Source organism: Phragmites australis, chromosome 17 (assembly GCF_958298935.1).
Source record: "Phragmites australis chromosome 17, lpPhrAust1.1, whole genome shotgun sequence".
Taxonomy (NCBI): domain Eukaryota; kingdom Viridiplantae; phylum Streptophyta; class Magnoliopsida; order Poales; family Poaceae; genus Phragmites; species Phragmites australis.
In genome coordinates, this window is record NC_084937.1 from 16273375 (window position 1) to 16295843 (window position 22469).

General features: G+C 40.6%; 2 protein-coding genes and 1 long non-coding RNA gene across 6 annotated transcripts; 1 reads left to right on the plus strand and 2 right to left on the minus strand.

Moving 5' to 3' along the window:
- Positions 1-6636: 6636 nt before the first annotated feature.
- LOC133896661 (probable LRR receptor-like serine/threonine-protein kinase At1g07650) lies at positions 6637-15268 on the plus strand. Of its 4 annotated transcripts, XM_062337260.1 has the most exons (24): positions 6637-6775; positions 7222-7354; positions 7532-7603; positions 7722-7790; positions 8761-8832; positions 8919-8990; positions 9091-9162; positions 9251-9322; positions 9422-9493; positions 9624-9695; positions 9773-9844; positions 10087-10158; positions 10250-10315; positions 10907-10972; positions 11066-11104; positions 11214-11272; positions 11649-12028; positions 12116-12311; positions 12485-12658; positions 12972-13090; positions 13183-13393; positions 13493-13727; positions 14151-14301; positions 14756-15268. In XM_062337260.1, exons 1-24 carry the CDS (start codon positions 6643-6645, stop codon positions 15116-15118), a joined length of 3042 nt encoding a protein of 1013 aa, XP_062193244.1. In that variant the 5' UTR covers positions 6637-6642; the 3' UTR covers positions 15119-15268. The 4 variants fall into 4 exon arrangements, 3 of the variants coding, with proteins under 3 accessions (XP_062193244.1, XP_062193245.1, XP_062193246.1); XR_009905813.1 differs by lacking the exon at positions 13493-13727 and having other exon boundaries at positions 14756-14897; XM_062337261.1 differs by lacking the exon at positions 9624-9695 and having other exon boundaries at positions 9740-9844.
- On the minus strand, positions 6769-8132 carry LOC133896664 (uncharacterized). The gene is made up of 3 exons (XR_009905814.1): positions 7805-8132; positions 7009-7619; positions 6769-6921 (listed from the first exon to the last, which is right to left on the minus strand). It is a non-coding gene; the product is annotated as an uncharacterized LOC133896664 (long non-coding RNA).
- A 71-nt stretch (positions 15269-15339) lies between the features above and the next one.
- On the minus strand, positions 15340-17749 carry LOC133896663 (probable NADH kinase). Its single transcript, XM_062337263.1, has 5 exons — positions 17434-17749; positions 16506-16751; positions 16258-16338; positions 15956-16107; positions 15340-15879 (listed from the first exon to the last, which is right to left on the minus strand). The coding sequence occupies exons 1-5, from the start codon at positions 17557-17559 to the stop codon at positions 15501-15503; spliced, it is 984 nt and encodes a 327-aa protein (XP_062193247.1). The 5' UTR covers positions 17560-17749; the 3' UTR covers positions 15340-15500.
- Between the last annotated feature and the right edge of the window lie 4720 nt (positions 17750-22469).

Below are 22469 nucleotides of genomic sequence, written 5' to 3' on the forward strand. Positions count from 1 at the left end.
CAACGGCAACAACGATCGATGCTTAAATGATATAAGCACTCTATGGCATCTGGGTTCCTCTCCTAACCTACTCCTAGCACCGCCCACATCTCGTCTCATTCTCATCAACTCTTCATCCCAACATCATTATCATCGTGAAAGTAATTAAGCATATAGCCCTCGAACAATAGAACGTTCCATCGCTCGACTTCTGCCGGTGACCTATGCATTGCTAAGCATTTCAAATAAATTTTAAGTTAGACATTAATATAGTTATCTCCATGTTACAAGGATTAGGATCAATAATAACAAGATATGGATAAATGCAACAAGATAAGTTCTACTCGATTCCTGATATCAACTAGCTAAATATACATATACGACACATAGCAATATCTAATAAATTGACCAACAATTCACCAAAATATGGGAGAAATATGATAGATCCTTGCTTTAGTGCTCTTCTTCAAATCAAGATCAACCACAAAACATTCTCAAGAAAACCCGTTACTCTCCAGTTCGTCGATCACAAAAGGAGCAAAATGCATCGCAATAAGCATGATGAAATGCCATAAAGTAAACATCATGATGCATGATCATGAACAAGATGCAACACGAAATGTCATGAAAATATTTTTCCTAGTTAGCACATATCGTAAGAAGATTAGCAATTTGGATTTGTAATGAATTAATGGTGAATTAATGAAGTTTAAGAAAATTAATTTATCTTAGAAAATTAATTAATTATTTCATGGTTGTGGATATTTTTAATAGGTAGAGGACATTATTCTATAAAGAATTTATTATGATTTTTTCAAGTTTTAGCAAAATTGTAAACTGCACTAAAATGGTTATGTCTGAGTTGACCGCGGTCAGACCGCCAATATGGGTAGTTAGATCGTTGGGAGTGGTGGTCGGACCATGGAGAAGGGTGGTTAGGTTCCTAGGAAGTGCTTTGGTTTGATACCCAGTGGTCCAACTCCTCGAACGGTGGTCAGATCACTATGAGACGTGGTAAGACTATTATGCTCGGTTAGTGGCACTTGGCGAGCTCGCTGGCGATGATTCCAACAACGTCTTTAGCCAAGGTTGACACCTAAATGCTCTAATTAGGGGGGGGGGGTCCATGTTAGGTGGTTTGAGCAATATTCATAGGGCCAAAAGCCTAGACCCCATGGATCGATGTCTATGGCTATGTGGAACTCGGTCCTACGGCTATGGGGAGTGGGGAAAAACGAGAGAAAAGGGGCTGGGGAGCTTCACCTTGGTGTGGCAAAGCTTGCTTGAGGGTTTGCTTACTCTGGGGAAGCTCTGATGTGGAAATCAACTCAGGGGTGCTCCGACCAGCCTAGAGGTGGAAGAAAGCCTTAGGGCTTGCTCCATTGAGGGAATGCTTGGGGATGACGTGGGGAACTCATGGGTGACCTCCTCCTTCAATCTTCGGCTCTGTTGAGCTCGAAGTGGAGGAATGGTGAGGGAGCTCTCTCTCTCTCTCTCTCTCTCTCTCTCTCTCTCTCTCTCTCTCTCTTTCAGGTGGGGGACAAAACAAATGAGTGAGTGAGTGAGAGGTGGTCGATGGGGTCTTAAGTGATCGCTCTGAGCCCTAGCAGTTAGATCGCAAGGAGGTCCAGTCAGACCGCAGGCTAACCCACATACTAAAAGTTTTCCCTCCTTTTTTCTCCCTTTCTACCAATTCTTCTCCCTTTCCTTCTTAAATACTTTTGGGCTATCTAACAACCTTCAAACAATTCCCACTCATGAAATGGTGAAAAAAGCGAGGCATTTAACAACGTAACCTTTTCAAAAAAAAAAAATGGAACACATAAAACAAAAACCAAATACATGAATTATGATGTCATGATGCATATACGTGCTTAATGGCTAGGTTAGAATTTTTCGGGTGTGACAATCATACAATAGAAATACTACAATTGTCGATATATATTTCTCCTCAAAGATTGCCAAAGACCTTCAAATAGATCCAGAACCTACGATCATGGCAGAGTGCCTCAAGCGATTAGACTAGACCAAATGGAAGAAAACAACTGAGGTAGAATTGCGCTCACTCAACAAAAGAGATATATTTACCTTAGTAATACCTACTCCTCAAAACATCATCACTGTAGGAGAAAAATGGGTTTTCATTTGTAAACAGAATGAAAACAATGAGGTAGTAAGATGTAAAGAGAGGCTTGTAGTACAAGGATTCACATAGAAACCCGATATCGATTTCGATGAAACATGCTCTCCAGTTATGAGTGGAATAACATTCTGATATTTAATATGATTAGCAATTAAAAATAATATATCCATACAGTTGATGGATGTAGTGACTTCATACTTATATGGGTCACTTCATTCAGATATCCATATGAAAGTTCCTAAAATGGCTTAAAATTCTGAATCACAAAGCAAATTGTAACGTGTATTGTGTAAACATGGAAAAGCCGCTCTAAGCCTTAAAACAGTTGAGTAAACTGACTAAGTGAGTTCCTTCTATAGAAGGGTTACTCAAATAATGATGATTACCCATGTGTGTTTATAAAGAAGTCTTCAACTGGATTTTGTATCATCTCAATGTATGTAGATGACCTCAATATCATCAGAAATACAAAAGACATAAATGAAGCACGCAATCATTGTAAAACGGAATATGAGTTGAAAATTTTGGATAAAACTAAATTTTTCTTAGGTCTACAACTTAAGCATCTTCTATCAAGAATACCAGTACATAAATCTACATATATCCACAAAATATCGGAGAAATTCAATATGAATAAATCATATCCATCAAAAATATATATTGTCGTTCGATCCCTTGATATGGATAAAGATCTATTCAGACATCGGGATGATGATGAAGAGATATTGGGACATGATGTTTCATATCTCAGTTTCCTTAGAGCGCTAATGTATCTTGCAAATTGTATCAGGCCGGATATTGCATTTGCAATTAACTTGCTATCTAGACATAGCACAACTCCAACAAAAAATATCCTTAGATATCTCCAAGGTACAAAAGATCTTGATTTATTATATCAGAAAATCCAAGACACGATTTGGTTGGATATACTAATGCTAGCTATTTATATGATCCTCATAATGCCATATCACAAAACAGACTTTGTATTATTATACAATGGAATAGTATTCTCATGGAAGTCAACAAAACAGTCTTTTGTGGCTACTTCCATTAACCATTCTAAAATAATTGTATTATATGAAACATCGCTTAAATGTGTATGGTTTTGCAAAATGATCAACCATATACAAGAATCATGTGGTATTGGTTCTTAGAATTACCTACCGTTGTCTATGAAGATAATGCTGCTTGTATTGCTCAAATGTATACATGTTATATAAAGAGTGATATCATAAAGCATATTGCCGAAAATTATATCTATCGACAATATCTACAACTTTGCAGTGAATAATTTTCCATTTGAATCCGTTTATATGCAAAAAAAAAAAATGGTTATAAATTTTAGATCTGAACTAGATCAGAAAATTCTAGCCACTTTTTGAGCATCTAAACGGATTAAATGGAAAAGTGTTTAACTGCAAAGTTATAGATATCGTCGATAAGTATAATTTTCATTTAAAGATCATTTCTATTAGAGATCATATGAAAAGTTATAAATTTTTCTTTGAATATCATATGTAGGACACTGGATCTATCGGTAATTAGAGTACTGACATGCCTCCATGCGTGTGACAAATAGGATGTCAGCACTTCGATAACCGATAGGTGGCTAGGGTAATTTGAGTGCTGACTGATACCTATTTTTGTAAATTTCCCATTTTTAATAATATTTTTGTAATTTTTAATAAAATAATATTATTTAAAAAATTCCTAGGATTAGATATTTTGGCGATTTTCTCCCTTTTTTATTATAAAATTTCTAAAGTATTCTAAAATTTCTAAATTATTCTACAAACATAAAAATAAAAATAAATTACCTCTCCTCCTCCTTCTCATCCTTCTCCTCCTTCTCATCCTCCTCTCATCCCTTCTCTTACGTGCATGCTGCATGCGGCGTCGTCTGCTCCTTTCTCTGCGTAGAACCAAAACGAATGGGTTGAGTCCCTAAGCGGCGACAGCGCGACACGTTATAAAGATGCCTATCAACACTGTTCATAAAAGCAGTTGCCGATATGATACTAATTTGACAAAATTTCGAAAACACATACTATTTTTGCATTTTTATTAAATTAATATTATTTTTAAAAAATCGAAAGAGATGGACACTCATGCGAATTGGTCCAAGTACCTAAGCGATTTCCGTTCCAAATAAGTACCTAAGCGATGCCCTAAGAGCAAGATCCAAACCCATGCGAATTGGCTGGATCAGAAGAACTCGTGTGCTAGACATGTCAATTTCGGTCGTAATCTGCCAGCAGGATAAGAGAGCGATGCGTACGTGGTCTTCAGCCTATCGCATTCTGGGCCCAGCGTAGACATCATTTTGGTGACAAGGTTGACTTGGACCGGAGAGACAAGCCAGCCAGGCTGGAAAGTTGGACCAAGAAAAAAAAACACTACAAAATCAGCTTAAGTCTTTGATAAAAGGAGGGGCACAACCAAGTGCAACGTGCCAATATCTCGTGCGTTTTTGTTCAGTCGTCATTCGTCAATCATACTTTGGATGTTTCCGATAGCATTCACACTTCAGAAGAGTGAAGGTCATTATTGTTACACTTTTTCAAATACCATAGTGAAGCTTAAAATTGTTGCCGAGTTAGCTTTTTTAATGGATAGGTTATTAGTTCCTAGGTATAGCTCTCGAGCTCGATGAAGGAGGCTACCTTAGTCGAGCTTGAAGTGACCAAAGTACTCTGGAAATTTTTGGAGGACGTACCCTAGCAAAAGTCCAAGTAATTGTCTCCACTGACCGCGGAAACTTCGGATGTAAACCATGGTGCTAGCAAGTTAAGCGTAACCATGTCTGTCCGCCACGAGTGTGCTCCTCGTAGAGAGAGGCGACCAAAGGACGATTTCCGCTTGTCCACCGTCGATCGTGCTTGTTTCTCTCCTCCGGTGTCATCTTCGACGTCAGGAGGGGAGGAGGTCAATTCACCGCTAGTACCTCTAGTTTAGCGGTTGTAGTATTGTAGATCTAAGGGTACGTCGTCGATAGCAGTGACTCGCTGGATTTGCTTTTCATTGTTGTCTCTGATGGGTCTCCGGTGGCATTGATGGCCTAGGTGAGCTCGTCGGCGATAACTGTGATAGGTTTGTATATATGGTTCCTATGTTTGGAGGATGCTTTTGATCCTTTTTATATTTGTTGGTGTCTTCAGATCACCAATGGTTGCTTCGGCGAAGGCCAATTTGCTTTTGGGTAGCCGAACCTTGCTCCAGCGTCGGCCAATATGTTTTTCTTGATCGATTTTGACGACGCTGTTGTTGATATTCGTTCAGCGTGTCAGATACATCCTGACAGTCGTCCTGGGGTGTTGACTCTTGTGGCATCTTCCAAGGTTTGGGCTCATCGCTAAGGTTGCCCGAAGGGTTGAGTTACTACAGTAGATCTGTACGTCACAACGGCGGAGCGTTCCGGTGGTTGATGGGATGCTCCATGGAAAAGATTGCCCTAGGTGTACTTGTTAGTTATTTACTTTTCATCTAGATATCTGTTGTAAGATGCGGATACACTATGCTTTCAGTTTAATATAAATCTCATCCCATTCAAAAAAAAGTTACACGTAATCATAGCCGGTATTGCAAAAACATCTCATGACAACAGAGATGGAAAGCAACAGGTAAACCACAAGATTGAAATCATCCGAAACAAATATCACAGGAGAATGCATGCAGAGGCTACAAATAACCTAGCATTAATTGCATCCGGAAAAGGACCAGGCAAGAGTCACCGACGACGATATCCCATGCAGAGGCCAGAGATTCTTTCGCGTCTCCTCTCTATCTATCTATCTTCCTTTTTTTTCTACCGCTCGGAAACTGGAATTCGCATAGGTGTGGTCCACGCGCTGGCTGCAGCTATCGTTGGGTGTGATTGGTTATTATTCGTATAGGTATTATTCGTGCAGATTGTATATGTATATTGAAATAAATAGGATGGGTAAAATTATATTGGTTGAAAAAAATGTTTAGTTAATTATATCTATACGTGAGCTAATTTTTTGTTTGACTGATCGAATTTAAGATTATATGAGTGGATGTAAGAGTTAAGATTATAATTAATTACTCGTATAAAAGTGATTTTATGACAATATAGAGTAAACCTGACTGTATAAGGAGATATAAGAGTCTGTATTTATTGGACCAAACTGTAAAGAAAAGCTCGAATTGAGCTTCCTTTCTCGGCCAACTAGATTATGTATATAAATTTGTATCTATTAAATTAGATTGAAACAACATAAGATAATATGTATCCACCGAATAAATTTGCTCTCCTAAGCAGCAACCAATCAGAACCAAAAGCTGCTGCGGCGCGCAGCGCAACCAAACACCGTCTTCACAGCAAGGCATGCAGCGGCAGCACAAACGCCGCCCAATCATGCCGGTGAAGACTCCAAAAGATAAAGATGCCTTTATGAGAGAGAGATACAGAAAGAAATCCTTCAGTCCTTTGCCACAAAGCAGCCAAGTCACACACTCCTCTCCAGTCTCCACTCAGTTGCGTTCCACTTGAGAGAGAGATGGCATGGAAGTCGCCGCCATGTGGCTGGAGGTGGCTGTTCTTGGTGTTCTTCCTTTGCTTGCTTGTTGCTGAGGTCGTCCATGGCGCAGGAGCTGAAGCAGCTGCTCCTCCTAGGGTCTTTCCAACTGAAGGTGTGTATCTTCTTGCTCAGCACCTGTACTGCATTGTGCTTTCCTTTGCTATGTAGCCTCACTGGTTTGGAGAGAGGGAGGGAGGAAGGGAGACAGGATGGCCTTTGTTTGGTAGACTTCTTCTTGAGCCACCTTTGTTTTGGATGCTTCAGCAATGCAAGAAAGAAACAGTCCATGAATCTCTAGAAAACAGAGAGGAAAAAATTCTTGGAACTTCCAAAAGGAGTGCTTACCCAAAAGTTCAGAGCAATCTGCTCCTTCATGGCTGTTTGCTCATCAGATAAAGGTCGATGCGCAAAGTCTGAGCTGCAACAGCAATGGAGATGGGCAAAATGCTCAGCATGTTGCTGTAGTCAGGAGCTCTTTTGTTCCCCCTTCATCTTCAACGCAAATAATACTGTTCTCATCAGCAGCTGAAACCCTGCGCCTGCAATCTCTTTTTGCAGTTCGTGTTCTTCGCCGGATCGCGGCCAAGCTCGGCGTGTCGCATTGGGACTTCGCCGCCGACCCGTGTGGCTCCGGCGGCGTGGAATGCGACTGCTCCTTCTCCAATCGTACCGTCTGCCATGTCATTAGCATGTATGCGTGATTTCTCCTCGCCGGCAGACTCTCCGATCCAAGATTGTGATGTCTGTATTTTAGCTCCTTCGATCAGGCAACACGGGATCATACCAGAGTTGATCAGAGCAGATCATATTTGCACATTTTGTGCACTAACAGATTGTGCTCTTGGGGCTGATTGGATTTTCTTTGCAGATTGCTGATGGGACAGAACTTCTCCGGCGAGCTCCCGCCGGACTTTGCCTACTTCCCCTATCTTCTCCAGCTGTAAGAACTGAACAACCTGTGCCATAAACCTTAGCTGTTAAGGGAATAATAATAGCAGCATAATCCATATTTCTCGTAGAAAAAAAAAACATAATCCATCCATATTTCCATGTTACAGAGATCTAAGCAGGAGCTTGTTTCATGGTGGAGTGCCTCACCAGTGGGCCCGGATGAAGTTACAAGGACTGTGAGTGACCTTACCCTTTGATTGTCTCATTGTTCTCTTGAGTCTTGACTAGCAGAGCAAAATATAGCACGTGGAGTTGTTTTGGAGTCTCAGAAAAAGAGATGCCACTGGGTAGTGTTTTCCTGCAATTTGCGAAGCCAGTCATTGTCTCATCTATGGAGCAGGGCCTAGAGTGTCGGCAAGCAGAGCATCTAAGATAGCAACAAATTAGACCACTCTCAAGGATATTTTTCTATCCTGTGATAGATTAGGTGGGCTTTTGTCCTATATCAAAAGCTAACATGAATACTAGTCATCCTTTGTGCACTTATACCTACTTTTTCAGCACTTCAGATATTGTTAGGTTCAATACAAGAAGAGCAAATTGAACTATAAGCAGCAATGCATTATTGCCCCCTTTGCTGTCTTGTTAATACAGCAGTAAATTCTTATTCATCTAACTGCTTAATGCACTACAAATGAATGTGATTTTTCTGATGATAAGCATAAAATGCATCTGTTTTGGTCATGTTCGATCTGAATCAAATTTCCTTTTTCATTTTTCTTCCTTTTGGGATTGGGCTTCAGTCGAAAGTGACTCTCTGTTTGAATGAGGGAATAAATGACTGTAGCAAAAGCTGGAACAAAATTATATTTGTATTTGTTTTCAGAACAACTGTTCCTCATAAAAGAATTAATTGCATCATGCACAATTAGATTTCAACGCAATATTGAAAATATATAATTCATACTCAATAATTGCCGGTCCGTTGCGGATGCTTGTCAGTCAGAATTTAGTTGTACAAGAATCCCATATTAACCTTTTTGAGAGGCTTGGAGGTCAGTCTCCCATGTCTGCAGGGAGGATAGCAAGTGTACAATACACACTGTAATTCTCAGTTACCAATATAGAACAGAATAATATGTAAGACATATCGTAGAACAGAATTACACAGCATGTTGTTGATCTGTTGATGCCAAAGCCATGCAGGTCACTGATGGGAAACAAATTGTCAGGGCCTTTCCCCATGGAGCTTACAAAGATCACAACCCTGACTAACCTGTAAGTAGGAAGTCTGGTGAAAACAATTTCTGTTAACTAGTTTATGAGTTTAGTTTCCTTATTATGACTGGAAAATTAATCTGCAGGAGCATTGAAGGGAACGAGTTCCTTGGGCCAATCCCTCCTGAAATTGGACATCTCACTCAAATGGAGAAGCTGTGAGTGTCCTTGTTTATACTACATTAAGATAACATATAATTATCGGTAGAGTTTGGCAATGTAGTTTCCGATGATTTATGTACTGATCCTGAAATTCAGAATATTATCAACCAATGAGTTCACTGGACCCCTTCCAGCTGCTCTTTCCTTGTTGACTAATTTAACTGACTTGTAAGGATATCTTGATCTTTCCTTGTCCTCCCTCTGTTTCACCTTGCAGAGTCTTTTGATAATGTTTAACTATTGAAACTGGTAACAGGAGGATTTCTGGCAACAATTTATCCGGAAGACTGCCTGATTTTTGGGGGAAATTGGCAAAGCTCGAAAAATTGTGAGTCAGTGAATTCGTGATAAAACACATTACTTATCTACAGAAATACCACAGTTCGACAATTATCTTCTATATTTAATATAACTCTTCTTGGTGCAGGCAAATCGAAGGATCTTTGTTGGAAGGGCCTATTCCCTCGAGCCTATCTGAATTGACAAACCTTTATGATCTGTATGTCAGCACAAAATTTTGAAATTGTCATAATTCTACACACATAATAGTATTCACTTATTTGGTATAAGTTCACAAACCGACACAAAAAGGGGTATAAGTTTCTGTGTTGCTTTTCTTTATTAAACAGGAGGTTTAGTGATCTTAGAGGTACTGGATCAGCTTTCCCGGATTTAAGTAGAATGCAATCCATGAAAACAATGTAAGTTCGTGGTTTGCTGAAGTTTTCAAGCTTGTCATATGCAGGCTTTCATACGATACAAAATTGTTCAAATGTAGGGTACTAAGGAACTGTTCAATCAGTGGAAGTATCCCATCTTACATTGGGACATTGACAAATCTTAAGCATCTGTAAGTTCATCGTGGCAATTTTCTTGAACTGATGTTTGCATAATTTGCATCAGTTTCTATTAGAATCTTAGCAATACTGAAACCTTACAGTCGTTTTTTCTTCAGCCTCATGTGAATTCCATATAAAGCAACACAACATATCTGTGAAGACAACACATATGAATGATCATCTAAATTACAAAATACAGAAGTGCTAAATATTTTTATTATTAATTTTTTTATCATCAACATTAACTATGCAGGGACCTGAGCTTTAATAAACTGAGTGGAGAAATACCAGCTTCTTTTGCTAACATGGAAAAGGTAGATTACATGTAAGTTGTGGCGTTTTGCATAAATTGAACTAAACATGACATTTCCTTCTGCTCCTCTCTTGAATGCATCCCAACCAAATTTGTCCTGCAGATATCTAACTGGAAATTCACTCTCTGGGAACATACCTGGATGGTTATTGAGAAGAAACAAAATTGCGTAAGTTATTGTCTGTGTGCGCACACTCTGAGGCAGCAAAACTGCATCATTCTTACATGCTGATACCTTCAGACATCCATGAAAGATATGTCGCATATCTTTCCTTTCCAGCACATTTTAAAGCTATCATAAAAGTTAAGGAAGTACGACTTTCTTTTGCCAAGATGTTAGTATGTCAGAACAATGCCGAATTGCCGATGTTCATTCATACATGATTGTAGAAAACTAATAAAATGATTTCCTATTTCTTAATTGCATCCGTGATGTTCGTGATAATGGAAATATCTATGAATCACTTGAGTTTTCTTTCTACTTCCACTCTTGTTTGTTCATACATGATTGTAGAAAACTAATAAACTGTTTTCCTATTTCTTAATTGCATCTGTGATTTTCGTCATAATGGAAATAGCCATGAATCAGTTTTCTTTCTACGTCCACTCTTGTTTAACTTTGGTGGCTTCATAGAGATATTGCTTGATACCCATATGTACATGAAGCTAAGAATTTTGATAATAGAACTGTTATTATTGAAGATAGAAGTCAAACGTTCACTTAGTATAATCAAGTATAACAGAAAATGATCAAATGCAGGGATATATCTTTTAATAACTTCACATTGGGGAGTTCAGGTCCTAGCCAATGCAATCAAGGGAGCGTGTAAGAAACCTTTAGTGTGATGCCCAGTTTTTTTGCCCTTCAGAATACTTATGGAAATACATAACTCTTTCCCTGTGAATCCTTCAATTGCAGCAATCTTGTGGAGAGCTATTCGCCTGAAATGAACAGTCTGTAAGAGTCTTTAGCTTGTTGCTTCAAGATATTAAAAAACTTTATACCAATAGACCAGTCCAGACATGATAAAATGGTCTAACTCTGGGTACTTTTACCTTCTGTGCAGAAATAGTGTTCAGCCATGCTTGAAGAGGGATTTCCCATGTGTTGCTTCTCATGGACAATGTAAGTTAATGCTTAGTGTTGCTTCACAGTTAATTCTAAAGCTTTGGTACACCATAATGCATTCTTATAGAGAAACAAAGAACAAATGGTTTTGTTGATATGTATTCCGCATGCATGCTGATAATCATGATAATCAAGGTTAGCTACGATAACGAACTTTGGATTAGTTATAAATTGCTAGTGCTTGCCGGATTACAAAATCGAAATGGTAACTCGAAATAAACACAGCCAATAAAATCACTAACTGGTAATTTGTTACTACTTCTACACAAAGGTGCATTGGTTTTGAAGTACATAATGTTCAGCCCCATAGCTAGTTTTCTTCTTGTTTTAGCACTGAAGCTGCATTCAACATTTGCTTCCACATTTTTCGCAGATCGGTCTTCCTTGCATATCAATTGTGGTGACAAAGAAGCAACTGTTAATGGAATTAAATACGAAGCTGACATGACACCAAAAGGTGCTGCAGTGCTGTATGTAAGCCCAGGATCGAACTGGGCATTCAGCAGCAATGGAAACTTCATGGACAACAACATCAATGATGACAACTACATTGCAGCAAGTGCATCAAAATTGACCATGGTTAACTCAGAGCTGTATGCCAAAGCCCGTCTTTCTCCTCTTTCGCTCACATATTATGGGCTTTGTATGTTCAGTGGGAGCTACACGGTTAAGCTCCACTTTGCTGAAATTGTATACACAAATGACAGCACATACTATAGCCTTGGCAAAAGAAGATTTAACGTGTTCATACAGGTAGAACTAGATTATTAGTTGTGTCCCTACGAATATAAGATATGCCTTTGTTAGCTGTGATAATAGCAACAGATTCTCTAATCTCAGGGAAGAATGGTTCTAGAGGATTTTGATATCGAACGATCTGCTGGTGGGGTTGGAAAGCCAATTGTAAAGATTTTTCAAACATATGTAACAAATCATACATTAGAGATTCAGTTCTATTGGGCAGGAAGAGGGACAACAGGCATTCCAAATAGAGGATATTATGGTCCCCTGGTATCTGCAATATCAGTAATTCCAAGTGTGTCCTTTTAACTCTTGAATTTGTCAGTTTTTCATAATGTATTCCAAATAATTACTGTGAGCAAGAACACAATATTGAACATCATGCACGATGTCCTTGACTGCACGTATAATAGTTTCGTAAGAAAACTATTATCTTCCTTACTGATCTGGCATGTTTGTTTATTTCAGACTTTCAGCTTCCATTGGCTGTTGAACCTCCCCAAACTGGCAGTAGCAGGAAGACTCCGGGGGTGTCTTTATCTGAAGCGTTCATGATTGGAATCTCAATTATAGCAATATTCACTGCACTGATTGTTGGCATTTGTTGGATTAAGCAGCTGCGAAAGAGCTCAACAAATAAAGGTGCCACAGCAACTTTCTTATTCAACTTATTTCAATTTTTATTTTACATAATAAAATGCTAACTATCTTTCACTTTTGGTTAAATGTGCATACTAGAGCACAAGGTTCAAACATTTATCTATTCTGTACTGCTCAGAGCACAAGCGATAGCAAGATGATTACTATTTAGGATCTAAACTAAACCGGAATTTTATAGTACTGTACAAGTGGTTAAGTCAGAATAGTGAACCTTTTGCGTATTCATGGGAGCAAAGAAACCACTCATATCTTTGTTATATACGCTAATGACCACATGAAAAACCTTTTTTTACAGATCTCAGAGCCCTTGACCTGCAAATTGGCTCCTTTACCTTGCGACAACTTAAAGCAGCTACTGGGAACTTCGATGCGGCTAACAAGATTGGCGAAGGTGGTTTTGGTTCAGTTTACAAGGTCAGTCATCATTGCTTCCAATCCATAAGTTATGCAGAGCTTAATACTGCTAAATTATAACTCTTATAATGGGACATTGCCTTTGCTGACAGGGTTTATTGTCCGATGGAACCATCATTGCTGTCAAGCAGTTATCATCAAGGTCCAGACAAGGGAATCGTGAATTTGTGACTGAGATAGGCATGATATCTGCACTCCAGCATCCAAACCTTGTCAAGCTTTACGGCTGCTGTACAGAAGGAAACCAACTGTTGCTAGTCTACGAGTATATGGAAAACAATTGCCTTGCACGTGCTCTTTTTGGTAATCTTACTTTACTGTTTTTTGGTTCACCGCTTATACTTATGCCGCATGTTAGAATTCATCAACAATTTCCATGAACTGTTACAATTGGGGTTCCAGTTGAACAATATAAACTGAGGTTGGACTGGGCAACAAGACGTAAGATTTGCCTTGGGATAGCAAGAGGTCTAGCATATCTTCACGAGGAGTCCGCAATAAAGATCGTGCACCGAGATATCAAGGCCAGCAATATACTGCTTGACAAAGATTTGAATGCCAAGATCTCAGATTTTGGGCTAGCAAAGCTTAGTGAAGATGATCACACCCACATAAGCACAAAAGTAGCCGGAACTATGTAAGTGTTTTCAATTCCATACCCTTGTTTTCCTCGAAATGTAGAATTTCATCCACACATCCCATTGCCATACAAGGCTACAGCTAAGAAGCTTTAGAAGGAAGGCAGTTAGAAGCAATGGTAACAATGACCATTGCAACATTTACGTAGGGCAAAAACACTAAAAACCCAGATAAATATGAAGTCATCAGCTAAGAGTCAGAAAACCACATGCATATGGGGGGTGTCATTGCTGCATATAAACATAAATAACAAAAGACACAACTAGCGCAGATTAATAGTTTCCTTGAATGGAGAACTTAAAGTTATTAATCAGTTCATATTTGAACAACTATTGATGACAATTACTTTTCTGCGCACTTCTAGGTAAGTCCATTGAACTGCACGACTTACAGCTGACTTGATCATTCTGTATTCATGCAGCGGATACATGGCGCCTGAGTATGCTATGCGTGGTTATTTAACAGACAAAGCTGACGTTTATAGTTTTGGGGTTGTTGCTTTGGAAATCGTCAGTGGGAAAAGCAACACAAACTACAGGCCAAAGGAAGATTTTGTTTATCTTCTTGATTGGGTAACTCCTAAATCTTAATTTTGTAAGCAGTAATTGGACCATGTTTGCCCATACTATTGGGAAATAAATCGATTTTCACTTAACATTAGCATGTTTCATGAGAGTGACAGTGGACGCACATTTAAGATAACCTTATTGTTTAAACATTAGCATTAGGTCAGTCATGCGACCAAGCCTTGTGTCCTTGCTGACCAAACTTCTCCAGGACATACATGAATGTCCACCTATACATTTTCTACATTACAGTTCTGACATGTTTTGTCCTTACAAAAGAAATAGTGCGTTAATTGTTATGATTTTTACCTCTAGGGTAACAAAATAAGGAATTTTCATGTTTAAACAAAGGAAACTGGATTATATTCAATCAAAATGTCAAACTCTACCAGTTCTCATTCTATTATCATGTACAAACCTTGAGAGTAGTAAGTTAATTGCATCTCTTAAACTGTCCCAGGCTTGCCTTCTACACGAGAGGGGAACTCTCTTGGAACTGGTAGATCCAGATCTAGGATCCAATTACTCAACAGAAGAGGCTCTCCTGATGCTGAATGTTGCCCTGCTATGCACCACTGCAGCACCTACACTCAGACCAAAGATCTCCAAAGTTGTTAGCCTGCTTGAGGGCCACACCCCCCTTAAGCCCTTGCTTTCAGAACTCAGCCTTGCTGCAAATAGCCTGAGCTCAAGTGGTTTACGCAGGAACTTCTGGCAAAACCCAAGTGAGAGCCAGAGCCTGACAGCACAAGCATCATGCAACAACACTAATGAGTCATCAACTCTAGACATTGATGGTAGCCTGAGAACTTTTGTGAGCTAAATGTAGTACATGCGCTTCATGAACTAAGCGTACATGTAAGAACTACTAGGGATAGACCAGTGTATCTATCAATAGTGCAGTTTAAATAACAAGTAACATACTAATGTCAAATCCTGGTAAGCCATGAGCATTTAAGTACTCTTTGCTTCACACTGGGGGCTCCCAATGGTCTCTGAAATCTAGTCTTGCTTTTGCTTTTGTTTCCAAAAGGAGAAATTACAAATTGACAATATAGTATTTCATTTGATAGCATAAATTAACTATCAGACATTACATAAAGATGTAAAGTATCGGTTTTTACTTCATAAGTACTCTAGAACTCAGCCCACCTAAAACATCATACCAGATCAATAACCATCATCACCAAAATATTGTTACTTTACTAGTAAGATGCCTTCTTTAGCAGAATTTCTGGCAAAATAACTTTTAAGGTTGGAGCACCTGAGGAGATCTCAAGTGTATCCCCATGCTGAATTGAATACACTACATGTGAACCATCAACATAAACAGCACCTTCTTCATTGTGCCAGACAAGAAGCATGTGTTGCTCTTGCTTAACTAAACCATGCAGCAGTGGTTTGTCAGCATCTGTTGGTGAAATGGGCTCCCTTATCATATACTGAAGCTCATGGCTTGATAATGGCATCACAAATCCTCCAGCTGATAGCATGGCAGCAGTTGATCCAGCAGCTGTTGAGACCCTCAGACCGCTTGATCTACAATTAATTAAATACGAGCTCTCTCCATTGTTGCTTCTTTTCCTGAGATGGTCATGTTAATCAGAATCGTTCACATCTGAAACTAAATTCAATTTACTAGGAAGCTCAGACAAAATACCTAAATGAGAAACGCGACACACTTGCTGGACAGGGGTGTGACACCAATATATCATTCAGAGCATAAGTTGGTAGCTGAATTCCATTTAGTTTCACTGATATCCTTGACAGCTCCAAAGGGCACCTACTGCCATCAAGGGTTGCATCAAGTATCTGGGAAGTTAAAGAGAAATGCAAACATAAAGAAATTCATAAATGATCCAATGCTACAAAGAAGTAAAATAGCATGGAATTCCAGTACAGTAAGTTTAATCTCTTAAAGTTAATAAAAAAGCATAGGAACACTTTACATGAGAAAATAACCTGTTCAAAGTTCACTGCAGTAGCTGCACAAAGATACCCCGTGCTTCTCCTTGCATCAAATTCATCCATTAACTCATCAACCTGCATAGTAGCAATAGAACTGTAAATATACCTAATCAGGAATAAATATAAGCATCACTCTGCTCGGAAGCACTCAACTAAACAAATAATATACTCGTATGATACAATGTATTATGTGATTGTTTTTAAGATATCATTCTTATGGGTCATAAGAACCACCAACTGACCTCTTTCGGACAAGTAGGATCTGAATTAACACCCAAAATAGGAACTGAGCTATCCAAGAAGTGGCTTGCTCGTAGAAGAGTGCCATCGCCACCAACAGCGATTACAAGATCCACATCACGTATTGGCTGAGACAAATGATCTCGCTGCACAGAAGTCCAGTCAAGGGATTTGCGCTGTAGGACTTGCTTACAAAGATTAATCGTGTCCTTCTGAACCCTGCATCTATCAGCCAGATAACTTAAGATCTGCAAGGACAAACAAAGATGTGGATAGTTAAGTAACAAAAACAATCCCTTAATCCGTATCAGAAAGCATCCACAGTATTGCGATGAATCAGGGGGGGGGGGGGGACTGCACTTAAAATTACACATTGGAGAGCTTAAATTGTTCAAAGATAGCCCCTAAGACCAGGAGTGCGCGAACCTTTGTCCAACCAGATATTATGCATGCAGACACCATGTCAGACTCGGACATCAAACAACCCGAGAAACAGGTAGATCGTAGAAGTAATTCGTCACCACAATGCCGTAATCAAACAATGCAACAAGTTACCCACACTGGCTACTGCAAGGTTGCAAGCACCACTGTTCAGTTAGCACTGGTGCTACTAACCGATCCGAGACCAAAAAAAGAAAACTAAGATGCCACAGTCAGAGAGGCATTTCAACAAACACCTGAACTCCACCACTTGGACAAGCATTTCGGCCCGTTCAAACCAAATGGATCAAACGCGCCCCCACGCAATGGACACCGGCGCGATCGCGGTTCATTTCCACAACCCAAGCGCTTCAATTGAACTCCACCACCATTTGAACCCCATGGGACCGTCGGAACACGGGAGCCCCGTGGCACCTCAGTCCAGCCCTCCGACAGGCATGGCCAACGGGGCAATCAGGATATGAGAGAGGGAAGGAGGGAGGGTGCGACCTTGGGGTTGGCTGCGCGCGGTTGCGGCGGCGAGTAGGTGGGGGAGGAGGCCGAGGCCCCGTCGTACTGGTGAGGAGGGTAGACGTCGAAAGGCTTGAGGAAGAGGAGCACGCGGGGGGGTGCCATAGGAGCCGAGGCTGACGGCGAGTCGCCGAGACGGCGGCGGGCGACGCCTCGCCTTCTCGTCACTTCCCTGCGCGGTGGTACACCTTGGGCCCAACGTCGACGACCAAAGCGGGTGACGCCTCTCCTCGCCTTCTCGTCGTCACTTCCTTGCGAGGTGGTACCTAACTTCGACAACCCAAGTACGTCTTCCACCAACGTCGACAACCAAAGTACGTCTTCGGACTTCGGAGGCGCACCTAGGGCCTAACGTGTGAATACGTTTCTAGTGTCTGCTCACGGAAACGCTAGGCTCATCACGCTGGTTGTTTTTCAGAAAGGCCCTTGCAAAGGTGAGCTATCCTCTCGGCCATTGTCATCCATCGCTACAGTCTTGATTTTTGTTACAGTTAGCCAATGTGCACGGCCGAATCACCGGCTACCATCTTGATTGTTGAATGCTTTACCACTTATATAAGTGATCGTTTATGTTAACGGTTGGATCGGCTTTAAGATTGAGTACCTTGCAATTGTCGATTTTACGTGCGGCTTCATATTTTTCATCCATATAAATATTTTACCGTATATGATGAATCCACTTTGAGATGGTTCCTCAAGTGGGCGACCCGGGTTTGATCCCCGGCGTCTAACTACAGAGACGTTGTTCAACACCTGTGTGATTGAGGAGTGTTAATGAAAAAAAAAATAATGAACCCATTTTGAGACTAGGTGTAGCAGTGTTTTAAAAACGGATCCATTTTGGCCATATATAAGGAATGAGTGCTCCTAATTCTACCAGTTACCGTATAATCACTACTAGGTGGACATGTGGAATGACTGGTCGAGTACCGGTTATGGATTTTGAAAACGTTGACAGCTTCAGTGTGCAGTTTGTACGCCTCAGTACCTTGCCCAGAGAACGTTTTGAGGATTTTAGCTATGAGTTCTGACTCCTTGAACCCATGGGCTTGCTTGGCCTGTAAAGCTGTAACTTAACCCAGCACCAAATTTACATCTGCAGCTCTTTTGTCTAAATACTGTAGCTTTCCCGTTGGGAAGCAGAAAGAAGAAATCCACAGATTCCAGAATGCGCTGCTACAAGTTTGATTTTTCTGTAGTGACCTGTGTGCATTTATACAGTTTGTAATGTTCACTCACATGTCTACCTCCAGATTTCGTTCTTGAGGTTTGAATTCCGGGAGGGCTCAGAATCAGCATTTCTTTCAACAGGACTGGGTAGAATTTGTGTCAGTTGCTTGTCTGTACTCCGCACTGTGCAACCTGCAGTATTTTCCCGGTTCTCCATGAAAGAGAAGGAGGAACGTAAGCAACCAGATTTGCAGCTTCATTTGTCACCCCTTTCTTGAGAATAGACATGTTGACTTGGCTAATTAAAAACCTCTGGTTTACTAAGATGGCCATGTTTCATTTCCAGCTAAGTGTTTTTATATTGCCTTGGCACCTCTTGTGTAGTCAAGTCAAAACTTATGAACATCGAGGGGAGCACATCCATCTAAAATTTTATTAAAAGATACTAAATCTTGAAACTTAGCTGGTTCAATAAGATCGTACTCAATTGACTATTAATACTGTAAGAGACTTGGCTCAAGTCAAAACTAATATAATTTGACAATGAAGATTCTGTTAACTGTATCGCAAGCCATTAAGGATGGGGATTCCTCGGAGCTTTTCGTTTTACGTCATGATATCCTGTTCAACTGACAGTTTTCTGTGCTGAACTTGTGCCTTCTACTTCATCAAGATCCGCTCATTCAAGGATCCTAAGATGAGAGCAGAACTAGACCAGGCTGACAAGGAGTTTCACAAGAAGATCCAAGCTCGTTCCAAAATTATCGAGGCCTTAGGAGCCAAGAAGGTATTGTTCTTTTCTTACTGGTCAAAATGGAAATAAAATCTTCATTGCCGAAGCATCATTTTATATCAACAAGAGGTATCATATCCTGTAACTTGTTTAAATGATTGGCAAAAATCTAAAATTAGACGACATAAATAAGCATATTTACCGAAATAGACAATATGTAATCATATTTACGAATTTAGCATCTGTATTCTGCACACTGTGTACCGAAAATACTTTTTCAGCACACCGTGTGCCGAATACGACACTGTTGCCCGTATTTGGTACACCATATGTTGAAAATCACTTGTATTCGGCACACCGTATGACGAAAATACGTTTTTCTAACAAAATAGTTTTTTTTTTGCGTGCTGTTATTTTATGTAATTGCTAAATATGGTCGTGGGCGGCTACGGTTTGATTCTGTCATTTGATACTGGTATGATGTTATTTCATGTAATTGGTAACTTTCAACTAAATTTGAAATTATTTTCTAATTTAACTGTCATTTTATGCTGGTGTGTTGGCACTTCATGTAATTGGTAAATTTTAACAAAATTTAAAATTATCTACCGTTTCATGTAATTGCCAACTTTCAACAAAATTTGAAATTATTTGCTAATTTAACTGTACATTTCAAAATACGTGAGAAAAAAACATATAGTCTCTAAGGCGGCGAGCAGCCTTAACACTTAGGTATGTTTGAACATGCACAACATTAACCTTTGTATCATTGATCATCTCAAGATGGCGGTGGAGAGTGATGACGTAAATTAGCAAAAGAATACCAGTTGTGGCAGTCAAGGCTATCAGGGTAAGATAGTTGTCGTCTCCGATGTGGTGGTTGGAAGTTGTGAGGATGGGTACAAGGAAATCCAACATCATCTTCATGGTCATCATAATTAATATATACAAATACTTAATAAGTAACTCATAAATAAGTTATGTATCCTAATTATTTGACAAATATTATGTAAATTAAATGTAATTACTTTAACACTACAGTGCATAAAATATAGTACAGATGAGTACACAATATAGTGATAACACATGTGTCATTAACAAGTGCAAGTGCACCGAACAACTCCACTGGCTCATTAACGATGACGACACCGCACGCAATCCCCAGGAGTGTAAGCGTTTGGCAGGTGTGGCCCTCATCCCAGCGGCCTGCGCTGGCCCTTACCACGTGTGCCCTTGTTCGTCATCATCATGTACCACGATGTAGGATCCTCATGCGGAAGTATAGACACCGGTAGTACGTGCTCCGATAGAGTCCAGATTGCTGAAGTCTCATCATGCTGGTACCACTGTAAACCCCAGGTGCATCGGGATATTAGGGTACTGGCCGCTTAGTAGCTCAGCGAAGCTGCCCGCCTGCAATGCAGGTGTCTGCGTAGTCTGAAGAGGTTGTGTCCACTGAGGGGGCTGAGAACCCAGTGTACACTGCTCGGGAGCAGGAGCCTCTGTGAACTCCTCGGCTTCAGCACAAAAACGTGGCACATGATGGGCCGTAGACGAAGGTGCCTCCCATGATTATGCCTCACGGGCACTGGACGAGCGCCTGCTGTGGGAGGCATGGGACGGGTCCATGGCTGGTACGTCGTACTCACTCGAATGCGGGGCACAACCACCAAGACCACGTAACGTGGACAACAAGCGAGACCCTCTCATCCTCATGTAGTCCCGGAGAGGGTTCTGATCCCTCCGCGTTGATGACCCACTTGCTTCCTCACATGCTTGCTCCGCCTGCGTATGCATTTCGTACCCCGCTTTGGTCTGTATTTGATGAGGATCATGTCAGCAATACGGATGTGTAACTAATTAAAATCGTTAGAAGTACATCATCACTTACCACCACGTAAAGAAGACGAGCACCATCCTCGGGGAAGGGTCTGGGGCCGACGGTACGATGCCGCTGAGTAAGGTGGCACGCGTGCGGGAACGGTACCACAAAAGGTACTCCCAGTATGTACCATCGTCATATTGTCCCGCAGGAATGACAACATCCATTACGCCTAACTCCGTCCACCTGTTTATGTGCTCCGCATTAATATCAGACCAGTCATGCGTGCTTGCGTTCCCCTGTGCGCTCCTCCTGTATGTGACATAAACAGTTATAATTTCGTAACATGGATCACCTAACGTAATAATGGTACGTACAATAACACACTTACTCGTGCGCCCGACCAATGTCTCGTGGTAAGACAACAGCTATTACAAAATAGGTACAACAACTAATAGGTGAATAACAATTTACAATACAAACCATGTCTGGGATTAACTTCATAAAACAAATTAAATTCCAACAACTCTAATACAATACAGTTTGATCATAGCCTGATAGTTTACCGCTGGATCGAACAAGTCCTCCTGTCATGCCTAAATTGTTTGCATATTTTACACTTACATAGGTCATCAACAGCATCTGCTGCATCCATGTCACCTTGCAGCCTCGTGGCTCTAGGCCTCCCAGGATTCGTGCATCGTGCTCTAGGATAAGGTACCTACTTAAGCTCCTCGATCGTTTTGTAGCTACTTTCGATGTTAAAGGAACTCATCTTTGAAAGTCATGTGCTCCTCAATGCATCGATCGTGAAGTAGAGTGATACGTATTGTGATCCGTCGTTGCTGCTTATGTCTTTGCAAGCAGCAAAGACATGGGAGCACGGGATATGGTGCAGTTTTAGCTTATTGCATGTGCACTTCACCTCGTGAGGACCAATTTGACATTGTTGCACGGTGTCCCTCACGCTATACCCTGAAGTGTACCGGTGGCGACAGATGACCTCGAATTCATTGTTGGCCCGGTCGTAGATCCTAGGCCGATGAAAATGTGCCTTATTCCTCTTTCTGGATATGATTTCCTCCACCTTAGGTGCAAACCACGTGCTGCACTCCATTGCAGCTATACCACGGTCTCGAAAGTAGTTAGTTGTTCTATAGAATGTGAGCTCAATGATGGCACACAATGGGAGAGCGCGTACACCATTTAGGACATTGTTGAACGCCTCCGCTATGTTCGTTGTCATGATCGTATACCTAACATGAGAGACAACAATTTTAGATGGGATAT

Coding starts and splice junctions, on each gene's coding strand:
- LOC133896663 (XM_062337263.1), bottom strand. CDS start 17,559: ATGGCACCCCCCCGCGTGCTCCTCTTCCTCAAGCCTTTCGACGTCTAC. Junction 16,339..16,505: donor ATCCTACTTGTCCGAAAGAG/GTCAGTTGGTGG, acceptor GCTACTATGCAG/GTTGATGAGTTAATGGATGA. Junction 16,108..16,257: donor CTGCAGTGAACTTTGAACAG/GTTATTTTCTCA, acceptor TTAACTTCCCAG/ATACTTGATGCAACCCTTGA.
- LOC133896661 (XM_062337260.1), top strand. CDS start 6,643: ATGGCATGGAAGTCGCCGCCATGTGGCTGGAGGTGGCTGTTCTTGGTG. Junction 7,355..7,531: donor GTCTGCCATGTCATTAGCAT/GTATGCGTGATT, acceptor TTTTCTTTGCAG/ATTGCTGATGGGACAGAACT. Junction 9,845..10,086: donor TTGACAAATCTTAAGCATCT/GTAAGTTCATCG, acceptor TTAACTATGCAG/GGACCTGAGCTTTAATAAAC.